The sequence below is a fragment of the Lepus europaeus genome, chromosome 21, assembly GCF_033115175.1.
Source record: "Lepus europaeus isolate LE1 chromosome 21, mLepTim1.pri, whole genome shotgun sequence".
NCBI lineage: Eukaryota > Metazoa > Chordata > Mammalia > Lagomorpha > Leporidae > Lepus > Lepus europaeus.
This window is the reverse complement of record NC_084847.1, coordinates 15,427,874-15,447,681: the sequence shown is the minus strand read 5'-3', so window position 1 is coordinate 15,447,681 and position 19,808 is coordinate 15,427,874. Positions and strand designations below refer to the sequence as shown.

The 19,808-nt window shown below is 54.0% G+C and overlaps 1 protein-coding gene across 2 annotated transcripts in view; it reads right to left on the bottom strand.

Moving 5' to 3' along the window:
- Positions 1–19,808, bottom strand: part of MYH11 (myosin heavy chain 11) — a 106,454-nt gene that overhangs the window by 41,859 nt on the left and 44,787 nt on the right. For both annotated transcript variants that reach the window (XM_062180504.1, XM_062180505.1), the window contains exons 5-9: positions 14,593–14,695; positions 10,696–10,788; positions 9,612–9,675; positions 6,624–6,722; positions 3,739–3,882 (exon numbers count right to left, since the gene is read on the bottom strand). In XM_062180504.1, coding sequence (XP_062036488.1) covers positions 3,739–3,882; positions 6,624–6,722; positions 9,612–9,675; positions 10,696–10,788; positions 14,593–14,695 — 503 coding nt within the window. The remainder of the gene's footprint in view (positions 1–3,738; positions 3,883–6,623; positions 6,723–9,611; positions 9,676–10,695; positions 10,789–14,592; positions 14,696–19,808) is intronic.

Genomic DNA, 19,808 nt, shown 5'->3' with positions numbered 1-19,808 from the left:
ATCCACAAACTCCGAAACTGATGGATCTCAAAGACATGGATGAACAGAAGATGCCAGATGTAAATGAGAACATAAGGGGTAAGTCCATTTTAGAAAGTTCAAGACCAGGAGAAACTAACCCATGTGTCTAGAGGCCAGGATAATGTTGTCCTAGGGAATCTATGGGAAGGCATACAGAATGTGTCTGGGGGTGCTGATTGGTGTTCCTTACAACAGGTACTACTCACATAGGTGTGTTCAGTTTATAAAAACTCATCACACTGAACCCTTATGACCGATACAATTTTCTAAATGTAAATAATGTCAATAAAAAATTTAAAAAACCTTATGCTGTTCAATATATTCTGCTGCAGGTTGGGTGTACAAGATGCTCAGGTTAGGAGAAAGAAGGTAGACGTATTTTCTCCTTGCTGTCCAGGAGTCTCCAAATTAAAACAGTGTGTGTTCCCAGACAACCTGGAACCCTCCTGACTCCATACTCAGCCCGCATTATTGCTAACATAGCTTCTGGGTCTGAAAGGAGGGTGCGGGACTGCCCAACTTATCCTTGAGTCCCCAAAGCCTGGTCTAGAAACAGTGGAGATGGAGAGAAGCACAGACAGATGATGGGTAGATGGAGGGTGGATGGATGGAGTAGGGTAGGTAGATGGATGAATGGAGAACAGGTGGCTGGAGGATGGATGGATAAATGGGTGGATAGATGGATAAATGTATGTATGTGTATAGGGATGGATAGGGTTGGATGGATGGACAGGTAAGAATGGACAGTGATGGATGGAGAATGAATGGGTGGAAGATGGAGGGTAGATGGATAAATGGGTGGTGGATGAACAAATGTATGTATGTATGTATGTATATGTATAGGGATGGGTAGAGATGGATAATGATGGATGGATGGATGGGTGGAGGATGGATGGAGGATGCATGAGTGGAGATGGATGGGATGGATAATGATGGATGCAGGATGGATGGATGGGTAATGATGGATGGAGGATGATGGGTAGAGGTGGATGGGTGGATACATGGATGACTGATTAACACAAAGGCTTGACTCAGTTTCACTCAGACACAAGTTTCTGAGAGTTTGGCTTCTCAGAAGTCACCATGGGGCCAGTGCTGTGGCATAGCGGGTAAAGCTGCTGCCTGCATTGCCGACATCCCATAGGGGTGCCGGTTCGAGACCTGGCTGCTCCACTTCCAATCCAGCTCTTTGCTGTGGCCTGGGATAGCAGTAGAAGATGGCCCCAAGTCTCTCTGTGCAACCCAGGGTGAGTCCTGTTTCCTAGATGAGTTCCAGGAGATGCAGGAAGCTGGACTGACCATCTCTGAGGCCCTTTCTGGCTGTTTCTCTCTTGGACTTGGTTGATCTGCAGTTCCTCCAAGCAAGCGGAACTCAATGTAGTGGGGTTGTCCACCCTGGCCATCCGAAGTCTCATGAAGCCCAGCTTGGGGTCTGACTCCTTTTCCTCCGGCCCCTTGGCAGAAGGTTTGGGAGTTAGCTCTGGACTCATAGCCAGGGTGCACACACTGGTCCATGTCTGAGTCCTGTGCCCACTGACCATTTTCACACCAGCATCTTAACGCTTGCTCTGTGGACCGTCTGCTCAATTATTTACCTTGCTTTTTCTTTAAATTCACTTCCTTCTCTTGCCTCCAATTGATTTTATGGGAAAATTTATCTTAAGTGAAAAATCAGCTACACTGGCCATAAATTGGTGATAACTACAAAAATAAATACAAGGAAACAAGTATTATTAAATTCTAGTTAGATGCTTGGGCCTGCCCTCTGCAGTTAAAATGGGGATTTGCAAGGACCAGAGAGGAGCTGAAGACCTACTAAGTACCAAACTGCCACTTTCTGTTTTTGTAGTCATCAGAAGAACTGAAGGAGAGCAGAGAGGGGAACAATGGTTCAAGGGCGGGTATGGTGGATGAGAAGGCCATGCCAAGATGGCCGCTGGCAAGCAAGCATCAGTTACACAGGGTGGCTTTGAAACCTACCTGGCAACAGATACTGCCTGGCAACAGTCTATGATTGGTTAGGGCATAGACCGCCCCTTGACTGGATTGGCTGCCTCCCTATATAAGCTGCTATACCAACTGAAATAAACGAGTCTGCAGGCTGCTCGCCTCTGGCCTGCTTTTACCCAACTCCCTGGATCTGTGTGGTGACTCCATGCCTCATGCCTCCACGCTCCTCCTCTCAGAACGAATCCACAGCAACAGGCGGGATTTGGCATCGTCTACTGCCCAGCGACATGAGGCCTCAGTCTTGGCTCTTTCTTGCCTTAGTTTCAGTCTGGGCCTTTACACAGATTTTTAAAGAATTTTAAAGGCAAAAAATCCCCCCCACCCTGGCAATAGCGGGGCTTGGGAGATCTCTGGGACTTGAGAGTGAGTCCCATCCTTGCTGTGTATCCTGGGGTCAAGTCCTCACTTTTCTGCACCCGTTTCCCCGTCTGCAAGCTGGGGATAGCGACAGCTAACACATACGGTGGCTGTGATGTTAAATAAAGCATCTAAAGCACTTATTTTGCTTTGTTGCCGATGTCTTCACTTGACATATACTCTAAGAATTTCCACGTCAGTATTTTCCTAAAACACAATTTCAACAGCTTATTTGTTTTTTTCCCCCAACAAGGACGATAATTAATCCTCTATCAATCAAATTTTAGTCTGTTGCAATTTTTAAATATTCAAAATAAAACTACCCTGAACATCTTGGTATATTTGAAGGGAAAATAATTTATCAAGTGCCTGGCACACAGCAACCACTTAATCATTATTTGTCCTTTTTTTTAAAAGCAAGATTAGAAGCAAAACTGACCTATGTCCAAACTACAGTGAATCGGTCTTGGAGAGCCCAGGTTACTCAGGCAGGGGCCCTGAGGTGGGACCCTTTGCCAAAACCCACAGACCCACTGGCCTGTCCTCCCACCTGCACAAACTTTCCTGGACTCCACAGTCTCTGTAGAGGAGTCGCTGCTCACTGTGTACCGCCAGTTGGCGACCCGAGTGCTATTCTCCCGTTCCACCAGGGTGTGGGCGTGGGCCCCAGGGGAAATTTTCCACAGTATGGCCTTCGTGTTCCCAAAAGATATTAACCTGGAACTTGGGGCACGTCCAACCCAGGACAGAAAGTGTTTCCGGAAGCCCAGCACCGAGAGCAGAGCATCCTTCCGAGCTGTCCTCTGTGTGGCCCAGGACCACAGGTGTCTTGGCCATTGGCTGGTCCATCGCCAGGGCTGCCCTTCCAGGAGGAGCCCCAGTAGCTCTTCGTCTCTACCGCTCCTTCCCCGACTCCCGCCCACGTGGTCCTGATGAGGGTGGCCCCTCTGCCTCAAGCTCCCAGAATCTGTTTTTGGAGACCACAACCTCACCCGTCCAGAGTTAGGCTATCAAGGTCAAGGGGTTCACACATCAACCTCAGCCGGCCAGCCAGAGCCGGGGAGATCCTAGATCCCACTGTACCTGACTCTAGAATCCTTGGACTTTTCAACATTTGGGAGTCGATCACTGTCCTTTTGGTTTAGGCCAACCTGGGCCAGTTGGCCCTGATACAGCCCTATCTTCCATACCTACTAAACCAATACACCATCTGCAGCAAAATCCACCGTCCTTCCTTTTCTAGGAGGTGGAGAGTTCCGAAACGCAGCCTGACAGAGAAGGCACCCCACTGAGCCCCAGGGGTACCAGGACCACGAGCCCAGCCCCGATGCTCAAGGTACGAAAACTCACACAGCTGCTCCTCTTCGCTGAAGCCCATGATGGACATGGCCTCCACCGTTTCCTGGAACATCTCGTCATCCTGGGCGGCCGGGATGGGCACAAAGCCATTGGAGAGGAACGTGTAGTTGTTGAAGCCCTCCAAGAGCAAGTCATCTGGAAGGAGACGAAGAGGGGCTGGTGCTCAAGACTGGGCCATCAGAACGGACAGTTTAAAACCTTCTCCTGCGTCCTCATGTAAATGGCCTCAACAGCTACCACTGGCCATAGACAGTGGCGCAGGCTGTGCACTGCTCCAGAGTGCCCAGCCACCGAGATACAGCATAGACTCTGCTTGCTAAGGCACAACTCCTCACTCGGGATTGCCACCTACCGGGAAGACAGGGCGTCTTTATCCCAAGTGCCCAAGTGCGGCCTGCCCTCAGCCACAAAGCTGCCTGAAGAGGTAGCTCATTCTTCATTTACCTGCTTGGCCCATCTTATCCATGCATATGAATTTTAAATATCAATCACTACCATAAGGTGTATAATGAAAATATTGCCTGTCATATGCCTTCTCCAACTCCTACATTAACTCTGTAACTCTATTGCTTTTAGCTAATTCTTCTAGTAGTTACCAGTATCTCTACATACACAACGGCATATACACTAATATAAATATATATTATAACATTACAATGTAATGATAAATATGTAAGCTATTTCTGAATGTCAAGTTTAGGTAGTAGCTATAGACTTCCTGATATAGTAGAAGAAAACTTAGCTCTCTCACACCACTTTCCCTTTCCTTCAATTACTGCTAGTTAATCAATAGATAGGACTTATATCAGGGGTTGGTGAATCTGGCCCTCTGGTTGTCTCTGTAAATAAAGTTTTATTGAAACAGCTGCCCCGAGTTCCTTTTCTGTTTTCTATGTTGCTAGAATGGCAGAGCTGAGTCACTGCCACAGACACTATATGGGCCTCAAAGTCTAAAATGCTTATTATCTGGCCTTTGAGCAAAAATATTTGTCACCTGCTTGTTCATATTGCTGCATCTATTAAAGATTGGTTTCTGAAAACCATATTCTGTCATTATATTTCTCTTGCTATTATTCAGTCTTTTTCCACCCTTCAATTTGTAATTTCTTTTCTTTGTCTTGCTCTCTTTGCTTTTAAACCACCCTCCAATGTATCAAGTGTGCGCTTCCAAACCAACCTCTAATTGGGCTGGAGCTGATTAGCTTTTTGGAAAGACTTCAGGGTGATACTTTTCTTTAGAAACAAAGTTCTTTCATGGGTCAAATCCCTTGGAAGCTACTTGACAAACTCGAGGTGAAATCGCCTCAAGACACCATTTAACTCGAGCTTTGGAATTAAGTGAAATGCCAGATGAAAGTCACAAGGAGGGAGGTCTTTGCCAAGGCCTCACCAGGGTAGGATAAATGGACAGACGTCTGATTTTCTGCAAGAGCCTGACTTCGTATCAGCTCTATCATCAAGAATATAAATGATCCCAAGGAATTTTATTTTAGTTTCTGGAGGGCCAGAAACACAACACAAAACCAGAACCCATGGCCAGACCACCAAGCGGCTGACCGTGGGAGAACATAGGGACGAGGGATGTCAACATTTTGTCCTGGGCTGCTACACGGCAGAGCGCCCCACCCTCTAACTGCCAAGGGTACCCTATTTATGGGTGCAACATCCACTGGGCATCTACAGTCCAAGCACCATGGAGATTTAAATAGCGAACAGTGCCCCCTAGTGGCAGAGTCCTGCAATACACCCCATCACAGCCATCATAGTAACCCAAACAAATGAAGAATCACACAACAGTGCATCCAGTCTGCATTGGGATTAGAGTGCAAACTCTACCAGGCACCTGTATTCCCTGATATGTCCCTTCTTTCATTTATGAGATTTGTATTTTTTATGAAGACTCAGTAGATGATTGCGTGGAGAACCTGTTACTCACTACTGAGTCTACTCCACAGAATACTGGATCCACATGAAAAAATGTCTTCCCTACAGGAGCGCTCAGAGAACTCCAGCTGCTGCCCGTTTGTGTAAACACGGTTTTCTGGGGACACGGTGGCAGCGCAGTGGGCTAACACAGCGGCAGAGTTGAGTGTTTGCCACACAGAACAGGTGGGCCACAAGTCTAAAGGATTCACTCTCTGGCCTCTTGTCAGCCTCACAAAGCGTCCTACAAAGGCCACCAGAGTCACTTTCAGCACCTGTGCAATGAGGAGCTGGCATGGTGGTGCAGGGGCTTAAGCTGTCACTTGGGACACCAGCATCCCATATCAGAATGCCTGGTTCAAGTCCCAGCTGCGGATCTGCTTCTGATCCAGCTCCCTGCTAATGTGCCTGGGGAGGCAGCAGAAGATGGTCCTCCCAGGGCTTGTGTCCTTGCCACCCACGTGGGAGACCTGGGTAGAGTTCCAGGTTCCTGGCTTCAGCCTGGCCCAGCCCCAGCCATGTGGCCATCTGGGGAGTAAACCAGTAGATGGAAGATCTCTGTCCCTCTCTGTAACTCTGCCTTTCAAATAAATAAAATATTTTTTTAAAAAAAGAAAGTGCAATGAGAAGTGCTTAGCCCAATTGCCTCTCCAAATCCCAGAATGCATCTTATACACATGCAAGTTTGATACACTGATACCGAAGGCAAGGATCTACCATCTACCTGGACATGACTCACGAGTGACCTAATGTCTCCTTGGAGCTGATGTGCACAAGGTAACACGGTGGGCACGCAACAAATGAGATGACGGAACCAAAGCCACACTCACTCACTGAAGATGAGAACTTGTACATGTGCCGCCCCAAGACATCTCCCAGTCTCTGCTCCAGTCACCCATCACTCTCAAGTGCGAACACTGGACCCCAGGCAGCCAACCTCACCGGTCACTTACTTCTCATCTTCTCCTTGGCCCCAGCAATCAGGTAGTAAAAGATATGGAAGGTCCTCTCCTCTCGGGCTTGGCGGATGGCTCGTGACTTTTCCAGCAGATCTGGTTTGGGAGGAGTTAAGGACTTTGGGGTTGCTCCAGGCGTCTGCTCACAAAATCCAACGTCCCCTCTGTCCCCAGCCCCAATGCCTGTCAAACCAGCTGCTGGTGGAGGAACCTCCAGGGCCTGGGAGAGACTCCTTGGAGAGTTCTGGAGAGCTGCAGAGCTTCACCCAGCCTCATGGCCCAAGTCTGTCCCAAGGACCAGGGACCTCAGACTTTGGTCATCACCCCTGGGGACAGGTGGGACCACTGGGTGTTGCTGGCAGACCCCAGTCATAGAAGGAAGGGAGGTGAACAGAGCCAAGAGGAAAAGCGCAGACAGGACTACAGGGCACTGTGGGAGGAAGGGTGGTAGTGGGGTCACGGCCATTGCTATGCCCCCAGTGTCATCGCCAGATCCTGTTCCTGAAAACGAGCTGTCGCCTGCTCTGACTTGTTCATCCTGAGGCTGAGTGCCTGGTACGCACTTTCTCACAGACCAGCCGGGAGCCAGTGCCAACAGTGTGTGTGTGTCCAAGATAGGGAAACGGAGGCTTGGATCACATAGCCAAGAAGTAGCCCCCATTCCAGAAGGGGGTCCAGGGGACTGAGGGGAGGGAGACCCTACACACAACCCAGGAAATAAACAGCAGAGTGCCACAGCACGGGCAAGGGCAAGAGCCTGGGCAAGGGCAGGAGCCTGGGCGGCTGCAGCAGGTGCTTCTCCCCTGCCCCAGGCAGGATGTGGCAGGATGGCAGGCAGCCCTGCCTGTGCCTTGTTGGACCGGCTGACTTTGTCCTCTCTGAGCCCCAAACCAGCTAAGAGCTTGGGCCATCCGCAGCCATCAGACCCCGGTTCTCAGGGGTTCCCACGGGGCCTCTCTGGAGAGAGCTTGCTGCAGCTCTGCCCCCTAGTACAGGACCCCGCAGGTCTGGGATGGGGCCAGAGAATGGCTTTTCTTAGGAGCCTGGCGAGACCTGGGAAGACACACGGGGGAACATGCAGTGACGGCCTGAGGCTCGGCGCCTTGCCTAGGGTGTGCTGTCTGCACAGGAAAGGAGGCCTGGAGCCAGCCCAGCTCTGAGACAGGAAGGCAGGTTGGGTGGGCTGGCTCGGCAGCCCCAGGATGGGGGTCTCAGCCGGCACAGGGTACCTGGCCTCGCGGGGCATCAGGAGCCTGCCCGTGCTGAGCAAGCTAAGCCTCTACGTCTCAAGTCAGCTTTTACCTACTCACCGTGCAGCCCCCAACCCTGGCTCTGCAGCAGCTCCGGCGGGGCTCGGGACGCAGCTGGAGCCACTGAAGAGCAGCCAGCCGCACCTCCCAGAGCCCGGGCCTGAATTAGCTGAGATCCTGTGTGCCAGGGGCGCACAGGGCGCCCCCTACAGATGCCTCATCAAGTGCTAGTGGTTACTAAAGAGCAGCAAGACTTCTCCAAGTCTCTCTCCCAAGCCTTGGGCCAGAGTTGTTCCAGAATTTTCCAGATTTTGGAGACAGCACCGTGCTTGGATTGCAAACAAGGGTGCCTCCCAAAGGGAGCAGAAACGGAGCTAAGAGGGAAGTGCATTTTGGTGCCAAAGAGTTTTGAAATCTACGTCTACAAGGGATCTTTAAAATGTTCATTAAAAAATGTGTATTGTGAGAGAAAGAAGGTTTTCAAAAAATTTTAGCACCAAAGTAACCATCGCCTTTAATTCCACTTTCCATGAACTTTCTAAAGCGCCTGGCAGCACCCTCAGGGTGTCTGGGGCAGCCCTTGAGCCCCACTTGGCCATCCGAGTCTGAGAAGAGGGCTCTGCCAGTTCCCTGGGGCTGCTCTGGGAGAGTGCTACTTCCGCCGACTTCCCAGCTACAAAGTGCAGCTGCTCACAGACTCGCCATTTGGCCTTGGACAGCAGCTCCATAAGAATGGAGTGATGGGGCCGGTGCTGTGGCACAGCAGGGAAAGCCGCCTCCTGCAGTGCCCGCATCCCATATGGGCACCGGTTCAAGTCCCGGCTGCTCCACTTCCGATCCAGCTCTCTGCTAAGGCCTGGGAAAGCAGTGGAAGATGGCCCAAGTCCTTGGGCCCCTGCACCCATGTGGGAGACCCAGATGAAGCTCCTGGCTTTGGTCTGGTCCAAGCCTGTCCATTGTGGTCATTTGGGGAGTGAACCAGCAGATGGAAGACGTATCTCTCTCTAATTTTGTCTTTCTCATTTAAAAAAAAGTTAGAGTTATAGAAGGAGAAGGGGAGAGAGAGAGAGAGAGAGATCTTTCATCCACTGGTTCACTCCTCAAATGGCCACAATGGCCAGGGCTGGGTCAGGTTGAAGCCAGGAGCCAGGAGGTTCATCCGAGTCTCCTACATGGGGGTGTAGGGGCCCAGGGACTTGAGCCATCTTCTGCTGCTTTCCCAGGTGCATTAGCAGGGAGCTGGATCAGAAGTGGAGCAGCTGGGATTCACCCATATGGGATGCCAGATTGCAGGTGGCAGCTTAACCTGTTATGCCACAGCGCTGGCTCCTAACTTTGACTTTCAAATAAAAATATTTACTTTTCTTTTAAAAAAAAAATAATGTGCTCACAAAGATCCTATCACAGCCAATGCTCATCCAGTCCTTGCTCTGTCCCTGGTGTGGCACTAAGAGCTTTATGTGAATTAATTCAATTTATTCTCACAACATCTAATGAGGTATTGTTATGCCCATTTCACTGATGAAACGGAGAGGCTGAGTCACTGGCACATGGTCACTCAGCTGGGGAGAGTCAATCCAGAATCAAACACGGACAGTTGGGGGGTGCTGGCCGGGGACCCCACAAGGCCTGCTGGAGAGGGTCAGTCAGCAAAAGGACAGTTTGCGCGGAAGGAACCCAAGGGCCTTGGCAGGGGGTGCAGGGGGTTGGCCCAAGTGGCCCAGGCAAAGGATACAGGTCTCAATGTTGGCGCCCACGATGTAACCGGTGACATCGAAGTTGATGCGGATGAACTTGCCCTGGCAACGGGAAAACAGAGGTTGCGGTGTGCCACCCCGTCCCAGCCCCCGGCCCCACACCCCAGGGCATGCTGGCCAAGGGGAGCAAGGTTCTCGCAGGCCAGCTTGACGGAGGAAACCCAGACTGCTCGTCTCGGATGCCCCCAGGCCTTGGTGCAACATGAGCACTTGTAAAGCACTTTGGGGGGGCAACTCCATTTGGGTCTTGCAACAGCTCTGTGTCCCATGTGGCCATGCCCATTTTCAAGGTGGGCATACTGAGTCTGAGAGAGACCTTCCCAGGGATCCATGGCTCCTAAGAGGTAGAGCTATAACTAGAAGGCTGGGGGGGTCGCTCCCTGCCCCTGGCTGCTTCGCTTCTGACCCTGCTCTCTGCTAAAGCACCTGGGAGTCCTTGGGCTCCTGGCACCCGTGTGGACAACCCAGATGGAATTCCTGGCTCCTGACTTCTGTCTTTGGCCTAGTGTAGACCTGGCCATTGTTGGGGGGTAAGCCAGCGGATAGATCTGTCACTCTTTAAAATAAATAAATCTTTTTTAAAAAAGAAAAAAGAATGTCACCCCCCCCCCCCCCGTCACAACTCTGAGCTTCACTGAGTTGGCCCCTAAGCTGGCAGCCAGCCTCCCAGTGACACCGGGCCCCCAGTTCCCAGCCTCTTGTATCTGTGACGGTCGCAGAATTCTGGGCACAGACCTAAGCGACCGACTCTGCTGTCGTGTCTTCTCACCTGAGCTCCGAGGCACTGAAAAGCGCATTTATAGCCCGAATTATTTTCTTTCTCCTTCCTGTTCTAACGAGGGCATTAGGCTGATTTGCAATAACCCGGTACGTGCAGGAGGCGACACCATCTGTGACCTAACTTCACTGGGGTTCCCAGGGCAGTGTGAAGACCCTCGGCCTCCAGCGCTGAAGATGGGGTGCACACCTTGGCTCCCTTGCATGTCTGGGTGGCCTGGGGGTGGGGGGAGACACCAGGAGGCCCTTGACTGCACCAGAACCTGCCGTGGCTTTGCTACTTACGAATCGCGAGGAGTTGTCATTCTTGACCGTCTTGGCGTTGCCAAAGGCCTCCAGGATTGGGTTTGCTTGTAGAAGCTGCTTCTCCAGCTCCCCCTAAAACCCATCCACATCTTGTTATTGGAGAAAGCAACCCGGGTTCTGCCCTGGATGGTGTGGTTACGAGATTGTGCCCTTAATCCGGGCGTTCTCTCCTGCCTCCAACCCTCTCCTTAGACTGACGGCAACTTCCAGACTGACTGGGGACTTAGAAAAGAAAGTGGCCAAGCTTTCGCACAGTTTAGCTGTCTGTCTCCTGGGAAGACTCCTTCTTCAAAAAGCAAGGCCTGCTCATCTATGTAACGTCACTGCCACTCAGAGCCGCCACACTGCGCCTCTCCAAGGTCGTCCTTCACCACACAGCAAATGCAGCCCCAAGGAGTTGCACAGTGCACAACCCGCCCTGCTGTCCTTGGGGGTCCTGCTATAGCTCTTGTCTAACAAGCAGCTCACTTGCAGCAGAATCATCACAACGCTTCTCCTGATTGCACAATTTTTAAGTCATCACTTTTCCATGGTTTTCTGAAGTCTCCTATGGAAGACAAGTAAGGGAGACACAAAATCCACCCGGAATTCTCCGCCCACCCCACTGCAGAACAAAGCTTCAAAGCGGTTGCCTGAGCTCCATTCATCAGGTTAAAGGCAGCTGAGGCTGCACACAGCCCGCCAGCCCCGTCTGCAGGGGCTCCTGCGCACGAGGGCGGTCACGTGATTAAGGGTGGCAGGGAAGGCCCAACAGGTAAGGCATGCCGGGAAAGCCATGAGCCGCGCCGAGCTCAGCCCTGGGCACGGCAGCTGCAGCCTGGCCCCAAGCCGGCCCCCGGGAAGCTCCTCCTTCTCCCTTCTGCCTGCCTGTGCTTTTCCGTGTTTCCAGGCGGCGGGGCGGGGTGGGCGAAGCGTCTAGGAGGGAAGACAGGGGTGGGGGTGCGCCCAGCTCGCTCCTTCTCACCCTGGACCCCAGGTGGGCAGTGGGCGCAGCTGCCCCCAGAGGGAAGGCAGGAGGCCACGATTCCTTCCTGGTTTTATAACACTCTCCTCCTCCTCCACGGCTCCCAGAGCAAGATGAAGCCAAAGCCAAGGCCAAGACGGAGCTCAAGTGCCAGCCACGGCTGGAACTCGTGGAAATGTACAGCAAGAGCCATGGATTTCCCTGGCCACGGGGAGGGCGAATGAAGCTTTCAGCACACCTTGGGGTCCTCACGTCTCCCCCAAAAGGCTCTTTTCCTGGCCTGGGGATTCCAGCAGATGGAGTCTACAGGTCCTCTCGGGAGAGCTTTAACCATGAGGACCTGGTCCAAACCCCTCACTTTGTGGGTGCCTGTGGCCCAGGCAGGCTAAGCGACTTAGCCAAGGTCACACAGGAATAGATCCCAAGTAGGAATCCAGACTCTCCTTCTGACCCACAACGCTGCTGCCCTGAACCTAAGGAAGACGGACTGAGTGGGACTCTTCTGTGGAAGACCCGGGGTCTTTACCAGGCTGGGACCCATACACTAGCCCTGCCCATCCCCTCCTGCCTGCCCCCCAAGCTCTGTGTTAGAGAGGGCTTTCTGTATGCAGAGGTCCGAGCAGGACCAGGTCGTGTGTCGCATAGCTGGGGCCTTACCGTGCCACCAAAGCTAGTGCACCACGAACCCCAAGACTCTAGAGCCTTGGGCCAAGCCACCGGCATGCAGAAGACAGACACACACGGCACACGCATGCACAAGGACACACAGGTGCATGGGGGCAGGGAGGCATGCCACGCTGTGCCCTTGACTGACTGGCCATCAAGCCGGCAAGCTCCTAACACGCTCAACCAGACAGGACGGGTGTCTCCAGGTCGCTGTGGTCAGGGGCGCCGCTGGGGGACATGTGTCGGAGGGCAAGGTGCGGGGGTTCATCCAGAGCTGCACGAACCCCTTCCGGGCAAGGGGGCAGAACCCTGGGGGTTCTCACGGGAGCCCGGCCAGTCAGTGGCAGGTGCACCCCCACACCCTGCCCTGGAATCAAACACCATGGGATCTCAGTGCAATCATTGGTTTCGGCTCGTGGCCCTCGGGGTGGGGGTCTACCCCGTTCAACCACGAGCTAGGGGAACGGGCGGGTGCAACAGGGACATGCAGATCTAATGACACTCCGTGCCGCCCGCACACACCAGGAAAACACTCTCAGTTACTCACGTAGGCAAGAGATGGACCTTGCTGTGGTTGAATGATACAGTACGAAACAAACGTCAGTGTCATTGCTGTCACACGTGCGCCAGAGGCAGGAGAACAAATGACGTCACCCCCCACCCCCAAACAGCCTGGACGCCCCGAGGTCACCAGGGCAGCAGCTCCGTTTCCTTCATTTGCTTTCCTTTCCCTGGGCTCAGTTCTTTCCCTTTTCTCGTTTTTGGAGACTCAGGCATGGCGAAGGGTGTTTGTCACCACTGGGGCCACGGAGCACACCGAGCCCGGGTCTGCGCTTGGCTACGCAGCGGCCCTTGATGGCGATGCGTCGCCGTGGGTCAGGTGGCTCCTCCGTGGGACAGAGAGGGCGTGGAGAAGCCCCACAGACTTTGGGGCCGCGTGGCTGGCTAGAAGCCAGTTGCCCAGGTCTCTTCGGAAAGGCTGGGCTCGGGGCCGTGGGATAAGCTGCTGCCTGGGACACTGGCATCCCAGATGAATGCCAGTTCGAATCCCAGCTGCTCCACTTCTGAACCAGCTCCCTGCTAACGCGCCTGGGGAATCAGTGGGGAACAGCCCAAGTCCCTGGGCCCCTGCATCCATGTGGGAGACCTGGATGGGGTTCCAGGCTCCTGGCTTCAGCGTGGCCAAACCCTGGCTGTTGAGGCCATTTGGGGAGTGAACCAGCGGATGGAAGACTTCTCTCTCTCTCTCCCTCTATGTGACTCTGCCTTTCAAACAAATACATATTAGAAACAACCGCCGCCTCCCCTCCACCCCCTAGAAAAAAAGAAACCAAGGAAATGCTGGGCCTGGGGTTTGAGGAAGGAAAGTTCCTTGCAGCTACGATGGGCGCCCACCCTGGGTCTCCGAGCGCCCCATGGGCAAGAGGGCCTTGGTGACGCACCAGGTGCCCCCGAGGCCCTGAAGCCAGAGGTGGAATGACAGGGTCCAGTGACAGCTGTCATCACCAGAGCTCCTGGTTCCTACCTGCCCCAACCCTTCAAGGCAGTGGCGCCAGCAACACCGGTTGCCCCACTGCTTGTCCCTCCCCTGGGACAGATGAGGCAGGGCTACAGCAGAGCCAGAGAAGAGGACAGACCCAGCAAGGGAAGATTCTAGAATATCGCCCTTCATCACGCCGTGCCGACATTTCCTCATGTGTGGGATGATGTGACGGCGCTCTCTCTTTTCTGCTTGTCTAGAAGCATCTCTTGGACTCTTTACTGGAGCGTTGTTCCAGTGGTGCTCGGCACATAGTAGGTGCTCGGCACATAGTAGGTGCTTGGCCACTAGGTGCTGGATGGCAGGCATGGGACAAGAGGCCACAGGCTGAGCCAACTCCACGGCCCCCAAGGGTTGGGACACATGGAGGCAAGGGTGACTCAAGCCCACTCTCAATGCGGGGGCAACCATGCCCCATCCCAGGGACACCCGACAACGTCTGGGGACAATGGGGGTTGTCACAACCAGGGAGCAGAGTTTGCCATCAGCCTCTAGTGGACAGGAGCTAGGGACAGGGTGAAACTCGCCACAAAGCACGGAACAGCCCGAGATGTGGAACGGGCTCATCCGAACCGGCGGCTGCTCCGTGACACAGACCCCTGGGGATAGACCCCAACAGGTCCCTGCCTGGCGCCCCTGGGAGGCGCACAAGATGCCGGGGCCCACGTGTTCCCGACGGGGCTCCCACGTCCCACCCGTCACTCACCGTGATGCTCGTGTCCTTCTTGCCCTTGTGCGAGGAGGCCACCACGGCCAGGTACTGGATAACTTTCTTGGTGTTCTCCGTCTTCCCTGCTCCAGACTCGCCTCTGGAAAACACGGGGGAACAGCGTTCACGGGGCTCCGTGGCTTGGGTGGGGAAACTGAGGCTTGCCCACGGTCACGTGGCTGCAAGGGGGAGCTGAGCGGGGCCTCAGGTGTGGCCGCCGAGCCAATGGCAAGGATTCGGATGAAAAGAGTGAGTGAGAGGACCCGAGTTCTCCCCGGGAGGGTCCACGCACAGTGCTGTCTGGATCTGCTTACATTTAGGACATCTGCAGCACTGTTAGAAGCGGAAAGACAGGCAAGAGGCAGCCTCCAGAGAAGGGTCTAAGCAGCTCTCGGAGGACCAAGGCCACCAGCAAAAGCTTTGGAAGTTCGCTCGTTCCCCCTGGAAGGGGCCCCCTGAGGATCTGGTACCTAGCGAATGCTCTTAGGCAAGACCCAAAGGAGAACCCTGGTTAGAGTCATTCCTGCTAAGGTGTAAATGGCTGATAGGTTTCTACCCACAGAGCATTGCTTGTCAAGAGTCCTCCTAGGGGGCTGCACGGTGCTATAGCAGGTAAAGCCGTCCCCTGAAGTGCCGGCATCCCATATAGATGCCGATTCGAGTCCTGGCTGCTCTACTTCCGATCCAGCTCCCTGCTGTGGCTTGGGAAAGCAGTGGAAGATGGCCCAAGTCCTTGGGCCCCTACACCCGCGTGGGAGACCCAGAAGAAGCTCCTGGCTCCTGGCTTTGAATCAGTGCAGCTCCAGCCATTGCGGCCATCTAGGGAGTGAACCAGCGGATGGAAGATCTCTCTCTGCCTTTCCTTCTCTCTGTGTGTAACTCTAATTTACAAATAAATAAATAAATCTTAAAAAAAAATGAAAGAGGCCTCCTAGAGAGGCGGTTTCTGGCCCAGCTGCCTCTCGGCACCCTCAGATGTCACCATCACCGGGTGGGACCCAGACCATTCCCCCCAAGACTCCCGGACACTGCCTCTGGCTCCCAGGGGAGGGCAAGAAGCCAGCCTGCCCCATCTCCCTCTTCTCTCCACGATGCCTCCTCTAGGCTGCAGCTGCTCCTGCCTTCACAGGACTCTCCCTCTCAGAGCTCCCTTCAGGTTTGAAATTCTAGGAGCTGGCTGGCACCACAGCTCACTAGGCTAATCCTCCACCTGTGGCACCAGCACACAGGGTTCTAGTCCCGGTCGGGGCACCAGATTCTGTCCCAGTTGCTCCTCTTCCAGGCCAGCTCTCTGCTGTGGCCCAGGAAGGCAGTGGAGGATGGCCCAAGTGCTTGGGCCCTGCACCACATGGGAGACCAGGAGGAAGCACCTGGCTCCTGGCTTCGGATCAGCACAGCACGCCGGATCAGTGCAGCACGCTTGCCGTAGCGGCCATTTAGGGGGTGAACCAATGGAAGGAAGACCTTTCTCTGTCTCTCTCTCTCTCTCTCACAGTCTAACACTGCCTGTCCAAAAAAAAAAAAAAAAAAAAGTCTAGGAGCCTTTTCTCCAGCCTGGACAAGAAGTCTCCCAGCCTGAGATCGGTCAAGGTTCCCTCGCTAGCACAGGCTCCGCTCTTCTTCCTAATTAGGAAATGCAGCAATTAATGTCCCCTGCCCAGGGCCCACGAATAACTTTGCTCATAGCTTAAAAAAAAAAAAAAGGAGGTGGGCTGTGGGGAGAAAGGAAGAGACACGTGCCCTGGATTTCTGGAACCCAAGCCGTGAGTCCCCGGGGCAGATGGCCGTGCGCAGGAAGCGTCTCACACTTCCTTTGCCACGTGATTTCAGCCAGCCACAGAGGCAGCTCTGCAAAATGGGAGCCAAACCCAAGGCCCTCCCCCACAAAGGGGGGCTTCATTTTGAAGAGGAGACTTGTCCTTTGGGGAGGGGTAAAGGCCCCTTGGGGATTGTTCTACATGTACCGCCCCCTTTCTCCTCTCCTGAAGAGGAAATCCAGCCCAGAGAGGGTCAGCCACGTGCCCCAGCTCACACAGCACAGCCGGGGCACAGCCAGAAGCCAACGTCAGACCTCTGCTTCCACCACGCTGGGAACGCCTTCCTCCCCGTTTGACCGAGTCGCTCCTGGAAGCGAGCCCAGCTCCCTGGGAACTCACTCTCTGGGGCGACAGGAAGAGACGGGGAAGGGGAACAGGCCTGCTCTGTGCCAGGCACTGCGCACATCCATCTTCTCAGGGAACTGTCCCTGTCACCCGCCCGGGGAAACAGAGGCGCAGAGCGATGGCAGTAAATCACTCCAGGTCACCACGGCCCCTGCTGTCGCACAGGTGGGAAACGAGGAGGAGCGGGATTCGAATTCAGAGCCGCTGAACAGCAGGGCCTATGTGCTGCCTTCCGCACTATCATTTGGTGAGAAAGAGGGAAGACAGAGAGACATCCCAGCCCCAGTCCCTCAGAGTTCTCCGTGTTCTAGGATTCTTCATTTGTCTTAGCAGGGCTCCTTGAAAACAGTCATTTACACCTTAGTATGAATCACCTCCATCAGGTGCTGAGCCCACGTAGAGGAAAACGAGAGCAAACTCTGAGCGTGGGAACCCATCGGCGTGGGTGGTCCTGAGCCTAGAGGGACCCCAGAGAGGAGTCAGGACAGCAAGACCAGTACCCGCAGAACACACGACAGGCCGGCGACAGCGGCAGTGCCGCCCCCTCCCTTCCCCAGTTTTCCACCCTGGCCTCCCTGCCTCCTGCCCGTCCCCCCTCCATGGCCCTGCTCAGCCTTGCCAGGGAGAGGAAGGGACACAGACGTTGGGAACCCGCTCCTCGCCTCCTCGGACTGCTCAGAACGGTTTCCAAGTTTTGTTGATAAAAATAAGCAGTCCCAGGAGTCCCGCCAAGGAAAACAGCCCGAGCTCCGGGCCCGTGGGCGTCTGGGACGGATGTGCCCCCGGCTGTATCAGCACATTTGTAGCTCTGCCTTCCAGATGTGCCAACTCGGGGGTGCCTTCCCGGCCCGAGCGCCCCAGCCCCCCATCCTGGCTCTTAGGGAAATGGGCGCCCAGCTCCCACTTCCTGGAGGCTGACCTGGACATGAGCAGCGAGGGCCTCCTGGCTTTGGAATCATCCCAGTGGCTGGATGGGACCACCAGTGGTGGCTTAGTCCCTGGGCGTGCAACCTGCACAGACTTACAGGGACCACCCAGAAGGAGGCCCCAGGCTCGGGCTCAGGCTCTGATGCTGCTGTGTTGAGATTCTTAGCGGGTCCAGAACAAGGGGTACCTTCATTTGCATAATCGCATGCTCCATGCAGCTGGTCCTGCCTCCCAGGACTGAGCACGTCTTCAAGTCCATCACAGCCCTCAGTCTCCCCTTGGCAGGAAAGCCAAACTGAACCTCAGAGCTCTCCCGTCCCAGCCCTCACTTGGCTCCCAGGCCTACAGCCAGCAAAGCCCGCTGGCCTCTGTGCTGGCCAACTCCTACACATCCCACAAAGCCCAATCAGGCACTGCCTTTATTCTGAAGATTGCTTCTGGTTCCCCAGGCAGAAGCAGAGTCTCCCTCCCCTACAGCATCAGTAGGCAGAATAGCACAGGGGCTCCTGGGCTACACTGAGTCAAATCCCTGCTCTGCCAGTGACCTAAGTGTCCTTAGGCAAGTCATTTAACCACCTGGGCTTCAGTTTTCTGATCTATAAAATGGGCATAATAAAGACCTTACCTTGTATCACTGTCATGAGTAAGTGACTATATTAAAAACACTTGGAACAACATCAGGGACACTAAAATACCAGCAATTATGATTTCTATGGCTCTACTTCCCCAGTGATTATATATTTTTTGTATCATGATCGTCAACATTCACCATATCATGAAAATATAATCATATCAGATGTTTCCAATTTTTTTTATTATTTGACAGGCAGAGTTAGACAGTGAGAGAGACAGAGAGAAAGGTCTTCCTTCCATTGGTTCACTCTCCAAATGGCCACTACAGCCAGAGCTACGCCGATCTGAAGCCAGGAGCCAGGTGCAGGGGCCCAACACTTGGGCCATCCTCCACTGCCTTCCCGGGCCACAGCAGAGAGCTGGACTGGAAGAGGAGCAGCCAGGACTAGAACCCAGCACCCATATGGGATGCCAGCACCACAGGCAGAGGATTAACCAAGTGAGCCACGGCGCCGGCCCTGAGATGTTTCCAATTTGTAAGCTAGGAGTCAGCAAACCAATTCTGGAAAGAGCCAGACAGTAAATATTGTTGGCTTTGTGGGTGATGCACTTTCTGTCACAAACACTCGGCTCTGCTGTTATAGCAATAAAGCAAATGGCTGTGCACCAATAAAACTTTATTTATAAAAAGCAGACAGGGGGGCCGGCGCTGTGGCTCAATAGGCTAATCCTCTGCCTTGCGGCGCCGGCACACCTGGTTCTAGTCCCGGTCAGGGCACCGGATTCTGTCCCGGTTGCCCCTCTTCCAGGCCAGCTCTCTGCTGTGGCCAGGGAGTGCAGTGGAGGATGGCCCAAGTGCTTGGGCCCTGCACCCCATGGGAGACCAGGAGAAGCACCTGGCTCCTGCCATCGGATTGGCGCGGTGTGCCGGCTGCAGTGCACTGGCCGCGGTGGCCATTGGAGGGTGAACCAATGGCAAAAAGGAAGACCTTTCTCTCTCTCTCTCTGTCCACTCTGCCTGTCAAAAAAAAAAAAAAAAAAAGCAGACAGGGATTGGGCACGGCCCACTAGCCATAGTTTGCCAATTCCTGGCTTCAGTTCTTTGTGTGTTACCACCTGATTTTATTTTTCTAAAGATTTATTTGAGAGAGCGAGCGAGCAATCTTCTACCCACTCATTCACTCCCTAAATGGCCACAACGACCAGGTCTGATACAGGCTGAAGTCAAGAACTCCATCTGGGTCTCCCACGTGAGTGCAGGGGCCCAAGCATGTGGGCCATCTTCCCCTGCTTTCCCAGGTGCATTAGCAGGGAGCTGGATTGGAAATGGAGCAGCTGGGATGCGCCCCTATGGGATGCCAGCACTGCACCTGTGGAGCGGAATGCAGCGCAGTGTGGTAGAGGGAGCCGGCGGGGAGGGGACAGCAGGGAGCGAGGCTGGGTCAGACGGCGGACAGCTGTGTCAATGACCGTCACAGTAAGGTCTTCAGGTTTTACTGCAATGGCCACAGGACACGGCTTCGGTAGGGGTTGGGAGTTCAGCATCGGAGG